Source organism: Argentina silus (genome assembly GCF_951799395.1).
Source record: "Argentina silus genome assembly, chromosome: 12".
NCBI classification, from domain to species: Eukaryota; Metazoa; Chordata; class Actinopteri; order Argentiniformes; family Argentinidae; genus Argentina; species Argentina silus.
The window spans coordinates 5,718,010-5,735,961 of NC_139666.1; the positions used below are offsets into that span (position 1 = coordinate 5,718,010).

Sequence of the window (17,952 nt, forward strand, 5' to 3'; positions counted from 1 at the left end):
TATTTTCTTTTGTTATAATGAGATAAGAACACGTTATTTTGTTGTGTTGATGAGATAGACAAAGTGTTTAGGTTTGTTCTGAGTAAACTTTATAAACACAATAGATTGCTTTGGTTTACTCCATCCTTCTAGACTGGCAGGTCAGCAGTAGTGTGTGATGATGTGGTGCTTTGGTTTGGGGACTGACTGACTGGCTGGCTGGCTGGCTGGCTGGCTGGCTGGCTGGCTGACTAACTGGCTGGCTGGCTGGCTGGCTGGCTGGCTGGCTGACTAACTGGCTGGCTGGCTGGCTGGCTGGCTGGCTGGCTGGCTGGCTGACTAACTGGCTGGCTGGCTGGCTGGCTGGCTGGCTGGCTGGCTGGCTGACTAACTGGCTGGCTGGCTGGCTGGCTGGCTGGCTGGCAGGCTGACTGACTGACTGTCTTGCTTTAGTTGTGTTGTGTTACAGTGTTTGATGTGTTGTGTACTGAATTTGAACTGTATACTCTGTGAATGCTTTTTTATTTTTTATTTTTACAAACTCTTTCAACATGGGCCGGCTTCCCAGGCCGGCTTCCCAGACACAGATTAAGTTTAGTCCTGGACTTAATCACATTTTCAATAGAAAATATCCATTGAAGATGCATGTTAGTCTAGGATAAGGCTTCAGCTGTGCGCAGGAAACCAGCCTTGTGACTTCTTCCTACCTCACTTTACCAGCCTCTGACATGTCCTCTCCCCACCTCTTCTCTCCTACCCCCCCCCCCCCCAGCAGTGTGATACCCGGTTGTGTGTGGGCACTGGAGCCCCAGCTTCACCATGATGCCTGTCAGTGCCAGTATGATGCCAGCCACTGCTATGGTGGGGGGGCAGAAGCTGGACCTGTCCCGACTGACAGACGAAGAGGCCAAACACGTGTTCCTGGTCGTCCAGAGGGACTTCGACCTCCGCAAGAAGGAGGAGGACAGGCTAGGGTGAGAGAAATTCGTTTTTATTTCATTTATCTATGCTTTATTTGGCTGTTTAAGTCTATGGTGACCTACATGTACAAGCAGTTATCACCAAGATCGGGGCCAGTATCCACACAAACATTTGACGTACTGTTCGGTTTATTGAGATGTTATACAATTTATGTCCACACCGGAGATTAGTCTCTTGTAACACATGTCTCAGTCTGCCCTAAAAAGCTCCGAAACTTTGGTCACTGTTCAACGGTGTCACCTCATCTCTAAAAATCAGATTGAGTCAGGGGGGTTTGGCCGTGTTCAAATGCCAGACGTTTGATACGCTCTATTTTGAAACATTAACTTTGAAGAGAACATGACATGCAGGATATAAATTAATCTTCATCTTTCCTTTCATTATTTCAATGTCATATTATTATTATTATTGATACAATGGACCACAGCGTGCATGCTGCTATTGGAGGCTGGACATTACGTTTGAGTAGAGATTAGAAACCTGCTGATAGAATCATCCCCCTGTAAGTCCACTGCAGGGTGCTGTCTGGCAGATCAGAGGCCCGATCGACATGCTTGATAGATGTCTATTGTCCTCTATGGGGCCATGCAATGCAGATTAGCGTTTTTTGTTAGTTCAAACAGCTCTCACACCAGGAGATGTGTTAATCCAGATCGTTTTAATTGGCATTTCTGTAGTCTAGGATTAGGAGTCAAAAGTTCAAGATGGAGTCAAACACAGGCTTGTTGTTCACTCAACGCCCGCGTGGCTCACGACATAGACACATGCAGACGTTGACGCCACTTCTATGGCCGCTTCTCATTTGAACATTAACACGGAGGTGTGCCATTGAATTTTGATGTAAGGTTAAGGGCTAAAAATGACACAATCAATTGTTGTAGGTTAAAGATTTTTAGCAAATCTAATTTGCGCAAAAATAATATTGATCCAGCCAGTTTGTGCCCAGTGTGTGTGTGTGTGTGTGTGTGTGTGTGTGTGTGTGTGTGTGTGTGTGTGTGTGTGTGTGTGTGTGTGTGTCTGTGTGCACGTGTGTGCGTGCATGGCTGTGTCTGCGTGTGCGTGTGTGTGTGTGTGTGTGTGTGTGTGTGTGTGTGTGTGTGTGTGTGTGTGTGTGTGTGTGAGTGTGTGTGTGTGTTTGTATGTTCGTGTGCATGCATGCATGTGTGTGCTAAATGCTGACACTAAAGCACCCAAACATGCGGATCAGAGCTGGACAAGGACTCCTGCTGTGGGCCACAGCATAGATCACATGACCCATCCTGAGGCCCGAGCATGTAACACCAGATAATTGGCACATTCCTGATGCTTCTTAGTCCTCCTCCAGAGTCCACCAGTCAGCTGTTCCCTTTCTCTGTTCTCAATCTCATGGGAGTGATACCCTGTATCAGAAAAGTCTATGAGATTATTTTATTGCATTCACTTTATGCTGCATTCAGGTGCTCCTCTGAATAGGAAACTCAGAAATTTCCCACTAGGGAACTTGATTTTCCCACTTGGGGCTATTGCCGAATCAATCAACAGGGTGTGATTTTGGTAGTTCTCCGGGAGACTGAAGTCAGAATGTTCAGAGTTTTCGAGGAGCACTTGAACACACCATCATTCTGCGGCATGGAAAGTGGTGTTGTAAACTGCAACAACTTGCATACCTTTTTACGGGTGATGTGTAGGTATGAGGATACTGGTGTGTTTGAGAGCATGAACAGACCATGGTGAACAGACCATGGTGAACAGACCATGGTGAACAGACCATGGTGTTCCCTGCCCTCTTATGGAATAGCATGGTGATTTCATGTGATCCCTATCCAAGGCTCAGATCTCACAGTGAGTTATAGTTCTGATGCTGTTAGGTAGACTAATATAGAGCTCATTGTGTGTGTGTCTGAAGCCTAGCTGTGTGTGTGTGTGTGTGTGTGTGTGTGTGTCTGAAGCCTATCTGTGTGTGTGTGTGTGTGTGTGTGTGTGTGTGTGTGTGTGTGTGTGTGTGTGTGTGTGTGTGTGTGTGTGTGTGTGTGTGTGTGTTGTGTGTGTGTGTGTTTGTGTGTGTGTTTGTGTGTGTGTGTGTGTGTGTGTGCTTGTGTGTGTGCTTGTGTATGTGCATCTGTATCTCTGAAGCCTAGCCATGTGTCTGCTCCAGCCTGTTACAGCGTGAGCCAGGAGGACTTGTGACTTCACTCGAGTGACTTGTTTCCTTCGGTAACTTGTTTTGATTCCACATGTGAAGCCCGCCTCCTCTGAAGGTTGCATAACCGCCTAGTAATAGGATTAACTGCTGGAACACATATGTCCATGGTGAATTAGACTATTCAGGTTATATTTAACAGGCCTAATCCCATGTCCTTGTTGCTGGTGCCAGCATGTCACATATATTACATTAGACTGGTTCGATGAGGGGAATTCTTCAGTTGCTGTGCCTGGACAGCCAGACAGATGGACAGACAGAGAGTCAGACAGACAGACAGACAGAGAGACAGGCAGACAGACAGACTGACAGACAGACTGACAGACAGACAGACAGACAGACAGACAGACAGACAAAGAGACAGAGAGACAGACAGACAGACAGACAGACGGAGAGACAGACAGACAGAGGGTGGAGGGCAAGCCACAGAGCAAGAGAGGGAGAGAGGGCTACAGAGAGAAAGGGAGGGAGAGAGAGAAGCAAAGGTTTGGCACAAACACTTTTGTGGTAGAATCTGAATCCAATCAGCTACAGTAATGGTTCCTTTCCTGTAGTGCTAAGAGCTATTGACCTCCGATTTCTACCTCCACCAGCCTCCACTGGTGCACGCATCTCTCTGCATTAATCAGGCATCAATGTCATTGATGTCCCTGAACCCTAGAGGATCTTGGATCAGGTGTGTGTGTATGTCTCCACTCTCCAAGGCTCTGGAGTGGATGTGGAAGAAGTGTCCCTTTGTCAAAAACAGTTGACATCAGAGTCACAAGGCCAAATGTAGCCAGACTGCTCCTCTGCCTGAATGAAAAACAAGATTCTCCTGCTCCGCCCCCCCCCTCTCTCTCTCTCTCTCTCTCTCTCTCTACCTCTCTCTCTCCCTACCCCCGTCTCCTTCTCTCTCTCTCTACCTCACTCTTTCCTTACCCCCTCCTTCTCTCTTTCTCTACCTCTCTCTCTCTCCTCACCCCCCTCTCCTTCTCTCTCTCTCTCTGCCTCCCCACACTCTCGCCCATATGACAAACAACACTGTCTCTTCTCCCTCTTCCATTTCAGCCACTCTGTCCCTTGCTCTCTGCCAGAGTCTCGTTCCAGCTGTTGTCTCCCTCTCTCCCTTGTATCCTCAGTCGAAGTGAAGAGTGTTTGTCCTGATGTTTATTGTTGTTTTAGTCCAGGAGTTTTGACTGCTGATCTATAAATAGATGAGAACAACACATACCGTTTGTACTCTGCTGACATGTATGCGTGGACCCCGTCAAACCTCAGATATGTTGGGTTTCAACCATGAAAGAGACGCAGAACAACATGTTTTTGTTGGTGCGGCGTTCTCTACCTCTATAACCCGATTAACATGGCCGGCTGAGATGGTTTTAAGTATTTAAGTCGGTTATCAAAGCATGTGTGAGTATCATCAATTTTACTGCTAACGGAACGGAGACTGGACCCTTCACAGCTAGCTACTGTACATCCAACAGGCCTCTTCATCACATGAGCCACGGTAGTGACTCACCCTAGCCCATTACCGTCCACAATGTTTCCTAGTGCTGTTAGGGTTGGGGTTGACCTTTGCATGTTTCTGATCTCATTACCTAAAAAAAACATTGCAACGCATGCAACACTTCTATTGACACATTTACACATGATGCACCCCTTGCAATAAACATCCACCATGGCCTCCTAATACAATTAGGGTTGGGGTCGACCTTTGGTCGGAACCATTTTAGGTAATTAACAACACACAGTACTTTCTATTGATACACGTCGTAATTAGGTAATTTCCTGTCTTGAATCTAGAGCTCTGTGACCAATTGAATAATGCTTCAGGTGCATGGGAGGACAGGCTCATTGTAATGCATGAGGAATGGTAAGATACAATACCATTCCTCATTCCATTCCATACATTACAATGAGCCCGTCCTCTGATTTCTACCTCCACCAGCAAAAGTGTCTAACAGTGATGATGTAGTAGTTATCTACCATCTTTGTTTTTCAAACCAACTGCTTCAGTGTTTCTGTGCTGAGAGACAAGGTAAAGGTTAGCCTGTTGAAAGCAGATAAACTGACACGGACAGAACTGCGTTATGTAAATGTTATTTAGCATTCTGTTCCCTGAAGCAGAGCTGCTCTGCCAAAGAGGGACGAGAACAGGCTGAGGTTTCTGAGGAAAAGGAAAATGGCTTCTAATGCTTAGTAGTCTGTTCCACACACACACACACACACACACACACACACACACACACACACACACACTGGAGCTGTGGGCTGCTGCTCAGCCTCTGGAAACCATTATCTTATGGTTTTATGATTCTCTCCTCTCCTCTTTTTCTCTCCCTCCCTCCCGTTTTTTACCTCACGTGGGCTGTGGAGGATGTGGCGAGCGGTCAGATATTCATCTCAATCAATTGTAGGGATAGAGAGAGGGGGGGCAACGGGGAGAGAGAAAAAGAGGGACAGGGACAGAGCGAGAGAGAGAGAGAGAAGGAGATGGAGGAGAAGGAGTAGAGAGAGGGGTGTTGACAGGCATCCAGCAGATCTCCATGTATGGGAGCAGTCTGACACACGCATTCTGGGCTGTAATGTGGGTCTGGCTGCGATACCAGGATTCCTCGGCTCTGCCAACTAGGCAGAGAACACTCCAGATATAAAAACTTCATCAGTTTAGGAGAGAAGAGAAGATCTCTGTAGAATCCCAGGGATATGCTAATACAGTGTATTGATTGTACAATCTCTCTCAGAAATCTGAACTTCAGGGTCTATTTTTGTGTGTTGTCGTTAAAGGGAATAGAACCTGTACCTGTAAACCTATTTAAATCTGCCTCCGGGAGAATCTGTTACGGTTGGAGCTAAGGAACCCAAGCGCAGGACACGTATATAAAATAATCGGGTTTGAATGAGGGAATAGGGGAAAACGGAGTAGCAGAGTGGAATGGCAAGCAGGGTAGGGTAGCAGGGCAGGCAGGCAGGGCAGACAGGCAGGTAGACAGGGCAGGACAAGGAGACAGGCAGACTGGGCAGGTAGGCAGGACAGGTGGACTGATAGACAGGTAGGCAGGCAGAAACCGGGAAGTGGGCCTGTAGCACATAGAGAGCACGGTTAGACAAATACTTAGACAGAGAGAATCTTCGGGGAACTAAGCACTGCTAAGCGGCCGAGAGCGAGACTGACTTGTAAAGACAACAAACCATCTGGTGAGGAGTAGATGGGAAGCCGGGGTTTAAATACTGCAAGGTAATGAGTTGATGAACCACAGGTGTGTAGATCGGGCAGGTGGAGATGATGACGTGAACAGGATAGCTGGAGCCTGGAGCCACACCCACACACAGACACACACAGACAGACAGAGACAGACAGGGGAGAGAGAGACTGGCACAGGCGAGGTGGAAGTGGAGGGCGTGACAGAATCACATGGAAGTGAAATTAAATCTTATTTTATAACATCCATGCAAAGCACTGTATCCAACAGTAGGCTAACCAAGTATCCTAGTCACTCTTGGGTGAAAGTAAGAATGCTTTTATTGTCTGGGTAAATCCAGTTTAAACTCTCAAAACATTCCTGTCACTTATCTAATTTAACAGGCTATTTATGAGTGATTCTGCTGCTGTCTGAAGAAAGGAGTCTAGCTGGTGATCCAGTCATCCAACCCTACATGGAGATGAGTTGAAATAGGTGTGTTAGTGTTGGCCTTGAACAAAACTCTGCTGGGCAATCCTCAGGCCCCAGGAGTGACTTCAGACTTCTTTATGAGCCCGTCCTCCGATTTCTACCTCCACCAGCCTCCCCTGTTGTAGGATGTTGTGCCATTGGGGGTTTCCGTTGAACCGTAAGGAATAGCATCACTCAAGCGCTCCTCAGAAACTCAGAGCTTCCCACCGAGATTTAGCGTAGGATTTAGCACAGAGCTCCCTATTGGCTTATTATGAAACAGCTCAGAGTGGGGAAACTCTGAGATCTCACACAAGTTGCAGAGTCAGAGATTTCTGAGTTCCTAGTTCTGCTGAGGAGTTGAATGCATCAGGAGGCATGGCAGCCACGCACCGCCCTGCAGCGCTCGTACAGCCCTGCCCCCATATGCCCGCCCGCGGCCCGGATATCTTCCTTACTGAGAGGCGGCAGAGCCAGGATGGAAACCAGGGCTCGGGGATTAGGGCTTTCAGAGCAGCCCAGATTTAACAGATATTACTTTTATATCCCATTACTAATGCTAGGCAGCTGGACTGGCCAAGCCTGCTCAATAGCTATATCTGACCTAGCCTAGCCTAGCCTGTTCAATAGCTATATCTGACCTAGCCTAGCCCACCCTGTTCAGTAGCTGTATCTGACCTAGCCTAGCCTGTTCAATAGCTGTATCTGATCTAGCCTAGCCTGTTCAGTAGCTGTATCTGACCTAGCCTAGCCTGTTCAGTAGCTGTATCTGACCTAGCCTAGCCTGTTCAGTAGCTGTATCTGACCTAGCCTAGCATAGCCTGCTCAGTAGCTGTATCTAACCTAGCATAGCCTGCTCAGTAGCTGTATCTGAGAGGCTAACAGGCTCTGCTATGCTGAGAGCTGATTGGATAAGCATGACAGCATTTTGCTGCATAGCCAGTGGAAGCTGGTGGAGGCACCATTCCTCATTCCATTCCATGCATATAATGCGCCTAGCCTGCTCAGTAGCTGCATCTGAATGGTGGAGGCACCATTTCCTATTCCATTCCATGCATTACAATGAGCCCGTCCTCCGATTTCTACCTCCACCAGCCTCCCCTGTGCGTAGCTGTAGCTCTCTTACTGTAGCTAATATCAATATCAGTTTGTCTCTGCTCTGACTCATCAGACGGCTAACTGGAGCTGGGGAAAATGACTCAGGAGTCGTTATTGAATTAGTCAAACTCAGTAAGAGCAGGGAGCTGCCAAGGACCGGGGTGTCAGACTGAATTAGAGGAAGAGGTTTGGGTCTGGACCAGGGGACAGGGAGACAGAGCACTGCCTGGGTAGAACCAGTGGAATGAATTAGACTGAGCCCCTCTGGAAGGCCTGGCACTGCAGTCAGTATCTGCTGATGTCAGCAGCCCTGTCTCAGAGACTCTGGAAGGCAGAGATGGCTGCATTAGGAGGATGTCTGTGGCAGGGGCAGCTGGTGGAGGTAGAAATCAGAGGACAGCCTCATTGTAATGTATGGAATGGAATGAGGAATGGTATGATAATTCCATTGGGGAGGCAAGGGTGAGGCGAGGTGATTTGGTATTGAGGGAACAAGATTAGGTATTCTGGTTTCCCTGGAGCCATTTTGAGCCCTGTGTAGTTAGGAGGGAATGAACCAGACACAGATGCGACGTGGTTTCACTGAGCTCAGCCCCTACAGTTACATCATAATTATGACAGAGATTATAGAAATTAGCTTCACACTCCAGTCATCCATGTCCCATGGGTTATCGTGGGGTCGGGCCAGTAATGAAGGGCTTACAAAATGGCGTCCTCAAACCGCACTGAACCCGCCCACAGTAGGGAACAGCATGAAGCACTCCGTCGTGTTTCCGATTATCTGTTGGGATTACATAAAGATGGATGTGTGCGTGTTGATGACATTGACCAAATGTTGTCATATGTTTAGACCAGGGGAGGCTGGTGGAGGTAGAAGAGAACAGGCTCATTGTAATGCATGGAATGGAATGAGGAATAGTATCAAAGTGTGATACCTGTGTTTGATACCATTCCTCATTCCATACCATGCATTATAATGTGCCCAGAACGAGGTATAGTGTTGATTACGTAAAATAGTTTGTTGTCATAGAAACTACAGCAGACATTGGATAGTGGAGAAACTAAAGTTAGTGTAAGACAGCTGACTTTCTCCCCCATACAGTGAGCTACAACAGCTCTGTTGAAACTGGCCACAAATCAGTGAAGGTTGGTGGAGGTAGAAATCGGAAATTAAATGAAATAAGGAAATCCTCATTATACCATTCCTCATTACATTCCATGCATTACAATGAGCCCCACATCCAATGTCAACCTCTACCAGCCTCCCCTGGGTTTGAGGTAAGGCCATAGTGTTGTCTTTTGAGAGCAGAGATCAGAGCCCCCCAGCCATGCAGTCAGACCACCGTGTCTCTGTATCAAACACATAGCTCACACGCAGTGAGATGAATGAATGGGCTTAATGCAGATTAACCCGCAGCTTAAGCCTACACACTACAAGTCAGTTTTCCTCAACACACACTTACGTCACGGTGCATTGGAGCTCTATGGAGAGTGTATAACTCTCCTCCTGTCCCTCCTTGTGTTCCCAAACAGGCACGACTCAGAGACGCTCGGTCATCTCTCTAACATGTGGTGCCTCTTAAAAGAGACAATAATGCTAAACTAATGCTAAGCTCTTCATCTGCGAAGTGAAGTGATGGCAATCTGCGCCCTCAGGCTGTGTGCGTTGCTGTATATGAGAGGTACACACACACACACACACACACACACACACAGAGGAGACGTACAGTAAATGAGCAGGATGTTTGTGACCTGAGGACAGCTTAGAGATATGAAAGCCCAGATGTGAGAGATAAACAGCCCAAGGCAAGGAAAAAATATCCTTTGTTCTTTTTTATTTGTTTGTTTGTTTTCTCGCGGTGCCTCCCAGGCTTGATAGAGTGAGCCCGGTGAACCTTCATTACTCTCCACAGCCCTGGGATATGATTGCCTCTCCTCTCATCTCCTCTCCTCTCCTCTCCACAGCCCTGGGGTACGCATGGCTCTCCTCTCCTCTCCTCTCCTCTCCTCTCCTCTCCTATCCTCTCTCCTCTCCTCTCCTCTCCTCTCCTCTCCTCTCCTCTCCTCTCCTCTCCTCTCCTCTCCCCTCCTCTCCTCTCCACTGTCCGTCTCTGCTTTGAGTATGGTGCCCATGAGGTCAAACCCAAAACCCCGACCCTAGACTCCAGTCACTAGTCTATCTATTCATCCATCCCTCCCTCTATCCCTCCATCCTTGTCTCCCCAGGGATCTGAAGACCCAGATAGAGAAGGAGGACACTAAGAGGGAGTTGCTGGGCAACCAGAGCAGCCTGACAGAGTCCCACTGTATCCGCTGTCTGCAGCCCTTCAAGTTCCTGGTCAACAGCAAGCGCCAGTGTCTGGACTGTCAGCTGTACGCCTGCAAGGCCTGCAGCCGCTACAACAAGAAGGAGAGGGGCTGGGTGTGTGACTCCTGCCGTATGGCCAGGTGAGACACACACACATACACAGACACACACAGACACACATTCACGCACACACACACACAGTTATACAGGTAGACAAACACACACACACATACACACACACGTACACACACGCACACATTCACGCATGTGCACACACAGACACACACAAACACACTTAGTCATGCACGTACGCACACACACACACACACACAAACACACACACACACGCAAGCACACACTAGCGCCCGCATGCACACGCACGCACACACACACACCTGGCCAGTTCAGTCTGACACACCTCATATATCTAACACACTGTCTCTGATCCTGGTCCAGGGGCTGACATATTGGCTTCTACTCTCCACAAAACCAGATGTTTCAAGCAATGTAATTTGTGTCTATTCATCTATGCATCTACTCCATCTCTCTCATCTATCCATGTATATAAATTTCCATCCATCCATCTCTCTCTTCTATCTATTTATATATCTCCCTCCATCCATCCATGCATCTCCCTCCATCCATCCACCCCTCTCATCTGTTTATTTACATATCTCTCCATCCATCCATCCATCTCTCTGCCTGCAGGGTTCTGAAGATCGGTACTCTGGAGTGGTACCATGAGAACGTGCGTTCCCGTTTCAAGCGTTTCGGCAGCGCCAAGGTGATGCGTTCTCTCTACAAGAGGCTGAACGGAGAGCTGAGCAGCTCCCAGAACGACCTGAGAGGTGGGTCCCCTGCTGCCCCTGCTAACCTCCCCAGGAGACCCCAGAGCTCACAGCAGGACAGAACCCAGGCCGGGTCACGCAGGGAGTTTATTGGTCGAGGTCTGCTTTCGCTTACGTACAGAAATCCCCAATAAATGAAAAGCTTTATAGAGATACAGCAAAGCTGCTCCATATACACTCACTGCATAGTAATATCTTCATAGTGATGACAGCATAGTAATGATAGCATAGTGATGATGGCATAGTAATGATAGCATAGTAATGATGGCATAGTGATGATGGCATAGTGATGTTAGCATAGTGATGATAGCATAGTGATGTTAGCATAGTGATGATGGCATAGTGATGATAGCATAGTGATGAGATATATCTAGATGTGTGTTAAACACACACACACACACACACACACACACACACACACACACACACGGTTCTTCAGTGGAGGGATGATACACACTGGGTTGTTGGTCCCGTTCACTGAGTCTCTCCATCACAGGAAAGCCCCCTCCTCTTCTCCTCCGCCATGAAGCCCCTCTCTCTCAGAGTGCTGCCAGAGCAGACACAGGGCTTTAATCTCTTCTGTATACGTGTGTGTGTGTGTGTGTGTGTGTGTGTGTGTGTGTGTATGTGTGTGTGTGTGTGTGTGTGTGTGTGTGTGGATTATTTAATCTGTTCCATCTCTGTGTTGTTCCGGTGCTGGCAGCATTACTTGTCTCTCTACAGCTGTCAGCAGACACACACACACAGACACACACACAGACACACACGCACGCACACACACACACACGTACACACACACACACACACACACACACACACACACACAGTCTTCAGTCCTCCGTCTTCAGCAGCCCTGGGGTCTGCCAGTCAGCCTGCCTGTCCTTATCTGACCAGTCTTGTGCTACCAGCTAAGTTGTCTCGGTGTAGCGCAGGTGGTTTGGAATCACTCTCCTTACAGACGGCTTACCATCAGCTCCCTGAGGTAATGCTCAGGCTTTAGCTCAGTGGGCTGAGGCTAACGTCAAGCAGCTTCAGTCAGCCTTGGGGTCTCTGTCCGCCTGTCTGTCCTCATCTGACCGGCTGTGTCCTCCAAACCACCTGTAATGTTCTAGAAACGCTTCAAGTATATCAGGGTAGACAAGATTGGACTTATTTGACGTAAAAACACATATAAAGCTTCTCCAGTAGAAGACAGAGATTAGATACAATTAAAACTATGGAGGATAAGACACAACCAAACACAACTAAACACAATAAAACACAACCAAACACAATAAAACACAAACACAATCAAACACAATAAGACACAATCAGACACAATCAAACCTGGAGGCTGATTTCCACTGAGGTCCTCTGAACAACGGACCAGCTACGTTATGGAAACGTTGTTTCTCTGGTCTTCATGTGACCCTGTGGGGTCAGAGGTCACTAGAATGACCTCGTTATGTTGACGTGGCAGACATGGTTAAGGTCTATCGGCTCGGGCGCTTAGTGGCGTAGCACAGTAATGCGCTTACCACGTAATCGCAAGGTTCCTGGTTCGATTCCGACCCTCGACACGTCTTGCATGTCATCCCTCCTCTCTCTCACCCATCCTTCCTGTCAATCTCTACTGTCTCTATCCCAATAAAGCAGAAATGCCCTAAAAAAAACATATTTAAAGTCTATCATCTTGACGACAGGGTTTAGACACAGTGACAGTTTGTTGTGTGTGGTGTACATGCTGTACACACAAATTTATAAGACACGCATGCACACACACACACACACACACACACACACAGACGCATACACACACACGCACGCACACACGGACACAGACCCACACACACAGACATACACAGACGCACACACACACACATACACATCTACTGTATATCAAACACAGCATTTATTAACAGTGACATATTTCGAGCATTAGTGACAGTGAAACCAAGTGCTGAATCGTCTGAATATGAAATATAGAGTAAAGACCCCAGAAGGCCCTTGGCAGTGTCTGCACTGACTCACCCCAGAGGATTGTGGGTCGGATGCGGAGGGATCGGATTGGCTGGGTTGAGCCTAGAGGGGTTGGGGTGGGGGGGGGGGGGGGGGCTGTGGTGTGTGGACCAGAGGCATCTGGTTGGCTGGCTGGGTCCAGTAGGCCGTGTGATCAGTCAGTCACATGACTGTCTCTGTGTCTGGAGACGTCTCTGGTTGGTCTCTGCAGACTGACCAGAAACACTGAGGGAGAAAAGAACAAACAGACCGCTTCCCTTTGGTTCAATTAGTAACACTATCATACTGTGTAATCATACTGTACTGAACATGCAACCACACACACACACACACATGCGCACACACACACATATGCGCACACACACACACACACACACATGCGCGCACACACACACACACACACACACACACACACACACACACACACACACACACACACACACACACACACACAAACCCGTCCCCTACATACACACACACACACGCACACACACACACACACACACACACACACACTCTGTGTTCTGACAATGGTCCACCAGGCCCCTCAGCTCAGAGGGTGCCATCCTCACAGTGCTGTCAGCTGGTGCAGACGGAGGAGAATCGCTGCATTGTGCTTTCTCATTAAAAGTTGCTTCTTATTCTCATGGAGCTCTTACTCATTCTCACAACGGGTCGAGCTGTTTCTTCATTCGTACCATATGTTAAAATGCTATAATTCTTAACAAGCTTCAGTGAATCATTCCAGCTTTTAATCCTATGTTACTGTCAGCGACCTTTTGGTTTTATGCAATGTCTGATTTCACCTTTCCTCCGTCCCTCTCTCCTTCTCTCCCTCCCTCCCTCCCTCCCTCCCTCCCTCCCTCTCTTCCAGTGCCTTGTGAGGATGACACACACAGCATGCCTGAGGTCCACAGTAAGTAGAGCAGCTCTGTGTCACTACACTGTCTTTGTCCAGTTTCATGTCAGGGGAACTAGTTAGAGACTCCACCAAGAGATCCTACTACCCCAGACCCCTGACTCTGCACTGGGGGTCCTTCATGTTGATTACTGAAGAGTCTGAGGACTCACAGACAGACACAGACAGAGACACACACACACACACACACACACACACACACATGTTTACTCTTATACTGAATGCTTTATGTGACGTTTAAAATAGGGGGCGTTTGATTTAGGAAGATTAAAAGGAATGAAGTTTGATTGAAGGTTCTCTTGGCATCAAAGAGACACTTCAGACTGTGGAGCTTGTGGGCACCGTAGCCTGGCACCTACCAATAGGTCCAGGGTTAGGCTGGCACTGGGCTGGCCTGGCACCGGCCGACACACACACACGCACACACTCACACACATACACACACACACACACACACACACACAAACACACATACCCTTGGCTAGACTGGCATACTGGCCTGGCTCCGGCCGACACACACACACACGCACACACGCACACACACACACACACCCTGAGCTAGTCTGGCACCTTGGCATGGCAGCAGGAGTATTAGAGTGGAGCCAGGGAGGTTTTAGGTCAATAAGAGATTCTTTTGTAATTTATTTTGGTCGCAGAGCAGCTCATCATTGCCCTACTCACCCCCCCCCCCCCCCCCCCTCTCTCTCTCTCTCACTTTTTCTCTCTTTATCTCTCTCTCTCACTCTCTCTCTCTCAATATCTCTGTTCCTCTCTCTCTCTGTCTCTCTCTCCCCCCTCCCCTCTCTCTCTCTCTCTCTCTCTCTTTCTCACTCTCTCTCTCTCTCTCTTTCTCACTCTCTCTCCCCCGCCCTCTCTCTCTCTCTCTCTCTGTATCTCTCTCACTCCCCCCCCCGCCCGCCCTCTTCTCCCTCCCTCAAGTCATAAAGCAGTCAGAGGATCATACAGTGTGCCGGTCTCTGCCTCCGTGCGCCTCAGAGCTGCCAGGCAGGAACACAAACGCATCTGATTTGATCTCAGACGTGTGTTTCTCATAAAGGCTACTCCCACTCCTGCACTACAATGGGGCTTTATCTGTTGGAAATTAGAGAGGCCTGCACTCTGTTTTGATCAGGGGAGGCTGGTGGAGGTAGAAATGAGAGGACATTCTCAGAGCATACAGGAGTCATAACAGCTTACAGATGATGCGAACCTCAGAGATGATGCAAAGCCTGGAGTTTTTTTCCTCTATAATTATCACAGTTTGACCCTGCTCAATTAGCCATTGAGATGAATAATGTTCTCTTTAATGGAATTAGACACTGTTTCAACTGAACACCTGAACAACCCCTCTCTTCCTCTCTCATCTCCCCTCTCCCTCCTCTCCCTCCTCTCTCTCCTCTCCCCTCTCTCCCTCCTCTCCCCTCTCCCTCCTCTCCCTCCTCTCCCCTCTCCCTCCTCTCCCCTGTCTCTCCCTCCTCTCCCCTCTCTTTCCCTCCTCTCCCTCCTCTCCCCTCCCTCCTCTCCCCTCTCTTTCCCTCCTCTCCCTCCTCTCCCCTCTCTTTCCCTCCTCTCCCCTCTCTTTCCCTCCTCTCCCTCCTCTCCCTTCTCTCCCCTCTCCCTCCTCTTGTCTCCCTTCTCAGCACATGGATATGAAGACCAGAGCATGGACGCCTCAGACGGACGACACTACGGAGGGGTACTACACACCACACATTACACACTACACACTACATTTTACACACTACACACTACACTTTGGTACATCCATTTTTGACTTTTAAATTAATTACATATATAGCCATTGACAATTTGAATATAATGAATATAATGTTCGAAATAAGCTTGTTTCACAGTTCATAAACAATGTCGCTGTAAACACGCACACTATAGCTTCAAAACATGGTTAAACCTATCATTGTGATGTCATGGACGGTCAGTCCTGGCATCCATAGCTCCGTCTATAAACTTGAGAGCGGTTACATCTCCCCAGCTCCGCCCCTCAGCTGTTTACAAAAAGAAAAGTGGTTGGAAGAGCGCTGTTGTTGTTTGGATCTCAGATAGCCCAGTTTGAGAATAAGGCCCATTTAGCCTTCCTTCCTCCTGTCCTTGTGGTTAGATAAGAGAGAGCAGTGTTGACTTCACCCTGTCTGACCCTCAGAGGTGCGTGTTTACCCTGGAGGAGGAAGCAGGGCTGCTGGGTCATGTACACTCACCGGCCACTTTATTAGGTACACCTTGCTAGTACTGGGTTAGACCCCCTTTTGTAGCCCATCTGCTTCAAGGTTCGATGTGTTGTGCATTCAGAGATGGTCTTCTGCATACCTTGGTTGTAACGAGTGGTTATTTGAGTTACTGTTGCCTTTCTATCATCTCGAACCAGTCTGGCCATTCTCCTCTGACCTCTGGCATCAACAAGGCATTTTCGCCCAGAGAACTGCCACTCACTGGATATTTTCTCTTTTTCGGACCATTCTCTGTAAACCCTAGAGATGGTTGTGCGTGGAAATCCCAGTAGATCAGCAGTTTCTGAAATACTCAGACCAGCCTGTCTGGCACCAACAACCATGCCACGTTCAAAGTAACTTAAATCACCTTTCTTCCCCATTCTGATGCTCGGTTTGAACTTCAGCAGGTCGTCTTCACCATGTCTACATGCCTAAATGCATTGAGTTGCTGCCATGTGATTGGCTGATTAGATATTTGCGTTACCGAGCAGTTGAACAGGTGTACCTAATCAACAGGTGTACCTAATCAAGTGGCCGGTGAGTGTGTGTGTGTGGACAGCAGGAGGGCTGGGCTGCGCCTCGGGTCGTGTCACACCTCCACAGAGTTCATTGTCTTCCTATAGCAGCTCACCTCACAGTTGATTATCCCTTACACATCCACCCGGGGGAGGCTGGTGGAGGTAGGAATTGGAGGACGGGTTCATTGTAATGCAAGGAGCCTGTCCTCCGATTCCTACCTCCACCAGCCTCGCCTGTGTCCACCCGGGGGCACTATAAACACCATATCCACACATGTCCTTAGAACCAGACCCAGGGAGTCACGTGACACGCAGACAGCAGGTCCAGTGGAGCTCGGCTCACTACAAGCAGCTAGTTTGCACTGTTCACACACACTCCAAAAGTCCCAGTCTCTCCCAAGTTTATTCATGAAATATCATATGTTTGAAATGTGTGTGTAAACATCAGTAACTAATTTAGCAACTCACAGAAGCGTTGTGTTGTGGTGATGTGTGTGCGTGTGTGTGTAAGAGAGAGAGAGAGAGAGAGAGAGAGAGAGAGAGAAAGAGAGAGAGAGTACCCTCTAGTGGTCTGATCAGGGTAGTGCAGAGAGCCCTCACCCTCCCTCCTCAGTGTGTATGGTACAGTGGTCCAATGACGCTTGTTAATCCTAGACATCCAATGACAGTGCATAATGACGAAGAGCCCATCCAATCATATTGTTTGACAGAAGTGACCCATTCTTGATTTCTTTCCCCATGATCCAATGGCAGTCTGGTCTCTCTTCCTTATAATATTGATCATTCATCAGTCATTATCATTTGAAATAATAAGGCCTTATAAGGCAATTATGATTCTCTCTCCTCCCCTCCCTCCTGCCTCTGCTCTCCTCTCCTCCTCTCCTCCCTCCCTCTCTCCCTCCTCTGTGGGTGATGGTCTCTCTGTCTCTGTCCTCTTCAAGATGAAAAAGACCAAACGTCTGTTAACTGTCCATCCCCTCGATTTCGATCTGGACCCTGGTTACTCCACCCACTCCCGGAGACAGTCCTATCAGGTACAGACTGGAACAAACACCCCCGCCCCCCTCGCCTTGCCGCCACCCCCTCACCTCTAACAACCCCCCCCCCCCCCCAACACACACCTCTAACAACCCCCCCACACACACACACACACCTCTAACAACCCCCCCCCACACACACACACACCTCTAACAACCCCCCCACACACACACACACACCTCTAACAACCCCCCCCCACACACACACACACCTCTAACAACCC

At 48.4% G+C, this 17,952-nt stretch overlaps 1 protein-coding gene across 1 annotated transcript in view; it reads left to right on the forward strand.

The window, feature by feature from the left end:
• Positions 1–819: 819 nt before the first annotated feature.
• The window catches only part of mlphb (melanophilin b), a gene marked incomplete at both ends in the record, with an annotated part of 31,076 nt that continues 13,943 nt past the window's right edge, over positions 820–17,952 (forward strand). Inside the window, 6 exons of the mRNA XM_083682081.1 lie at positions 820–953; positions 10,102–10,323; positions 10,892–11,031; positions 13,904–13,945; positions 15,589–15,644; positions 17,633–17,725. Of these exons, the coding sequence (XP_083538207.1) occupies positions 820–953; positions 10,102–10,323; positions 10,892–11,031; positions 13,904–13,945; positions 15,589–15,644; positions 17,633–17,725 (687 nt within the window). The remainder of the gene's footprint in view (positions 954–10,101; positions 10,324–10,891; positions 11,032–13,903; positions 13,946–15,588; positions 15,645–17,632; positions 17,726–17,952) is intronic.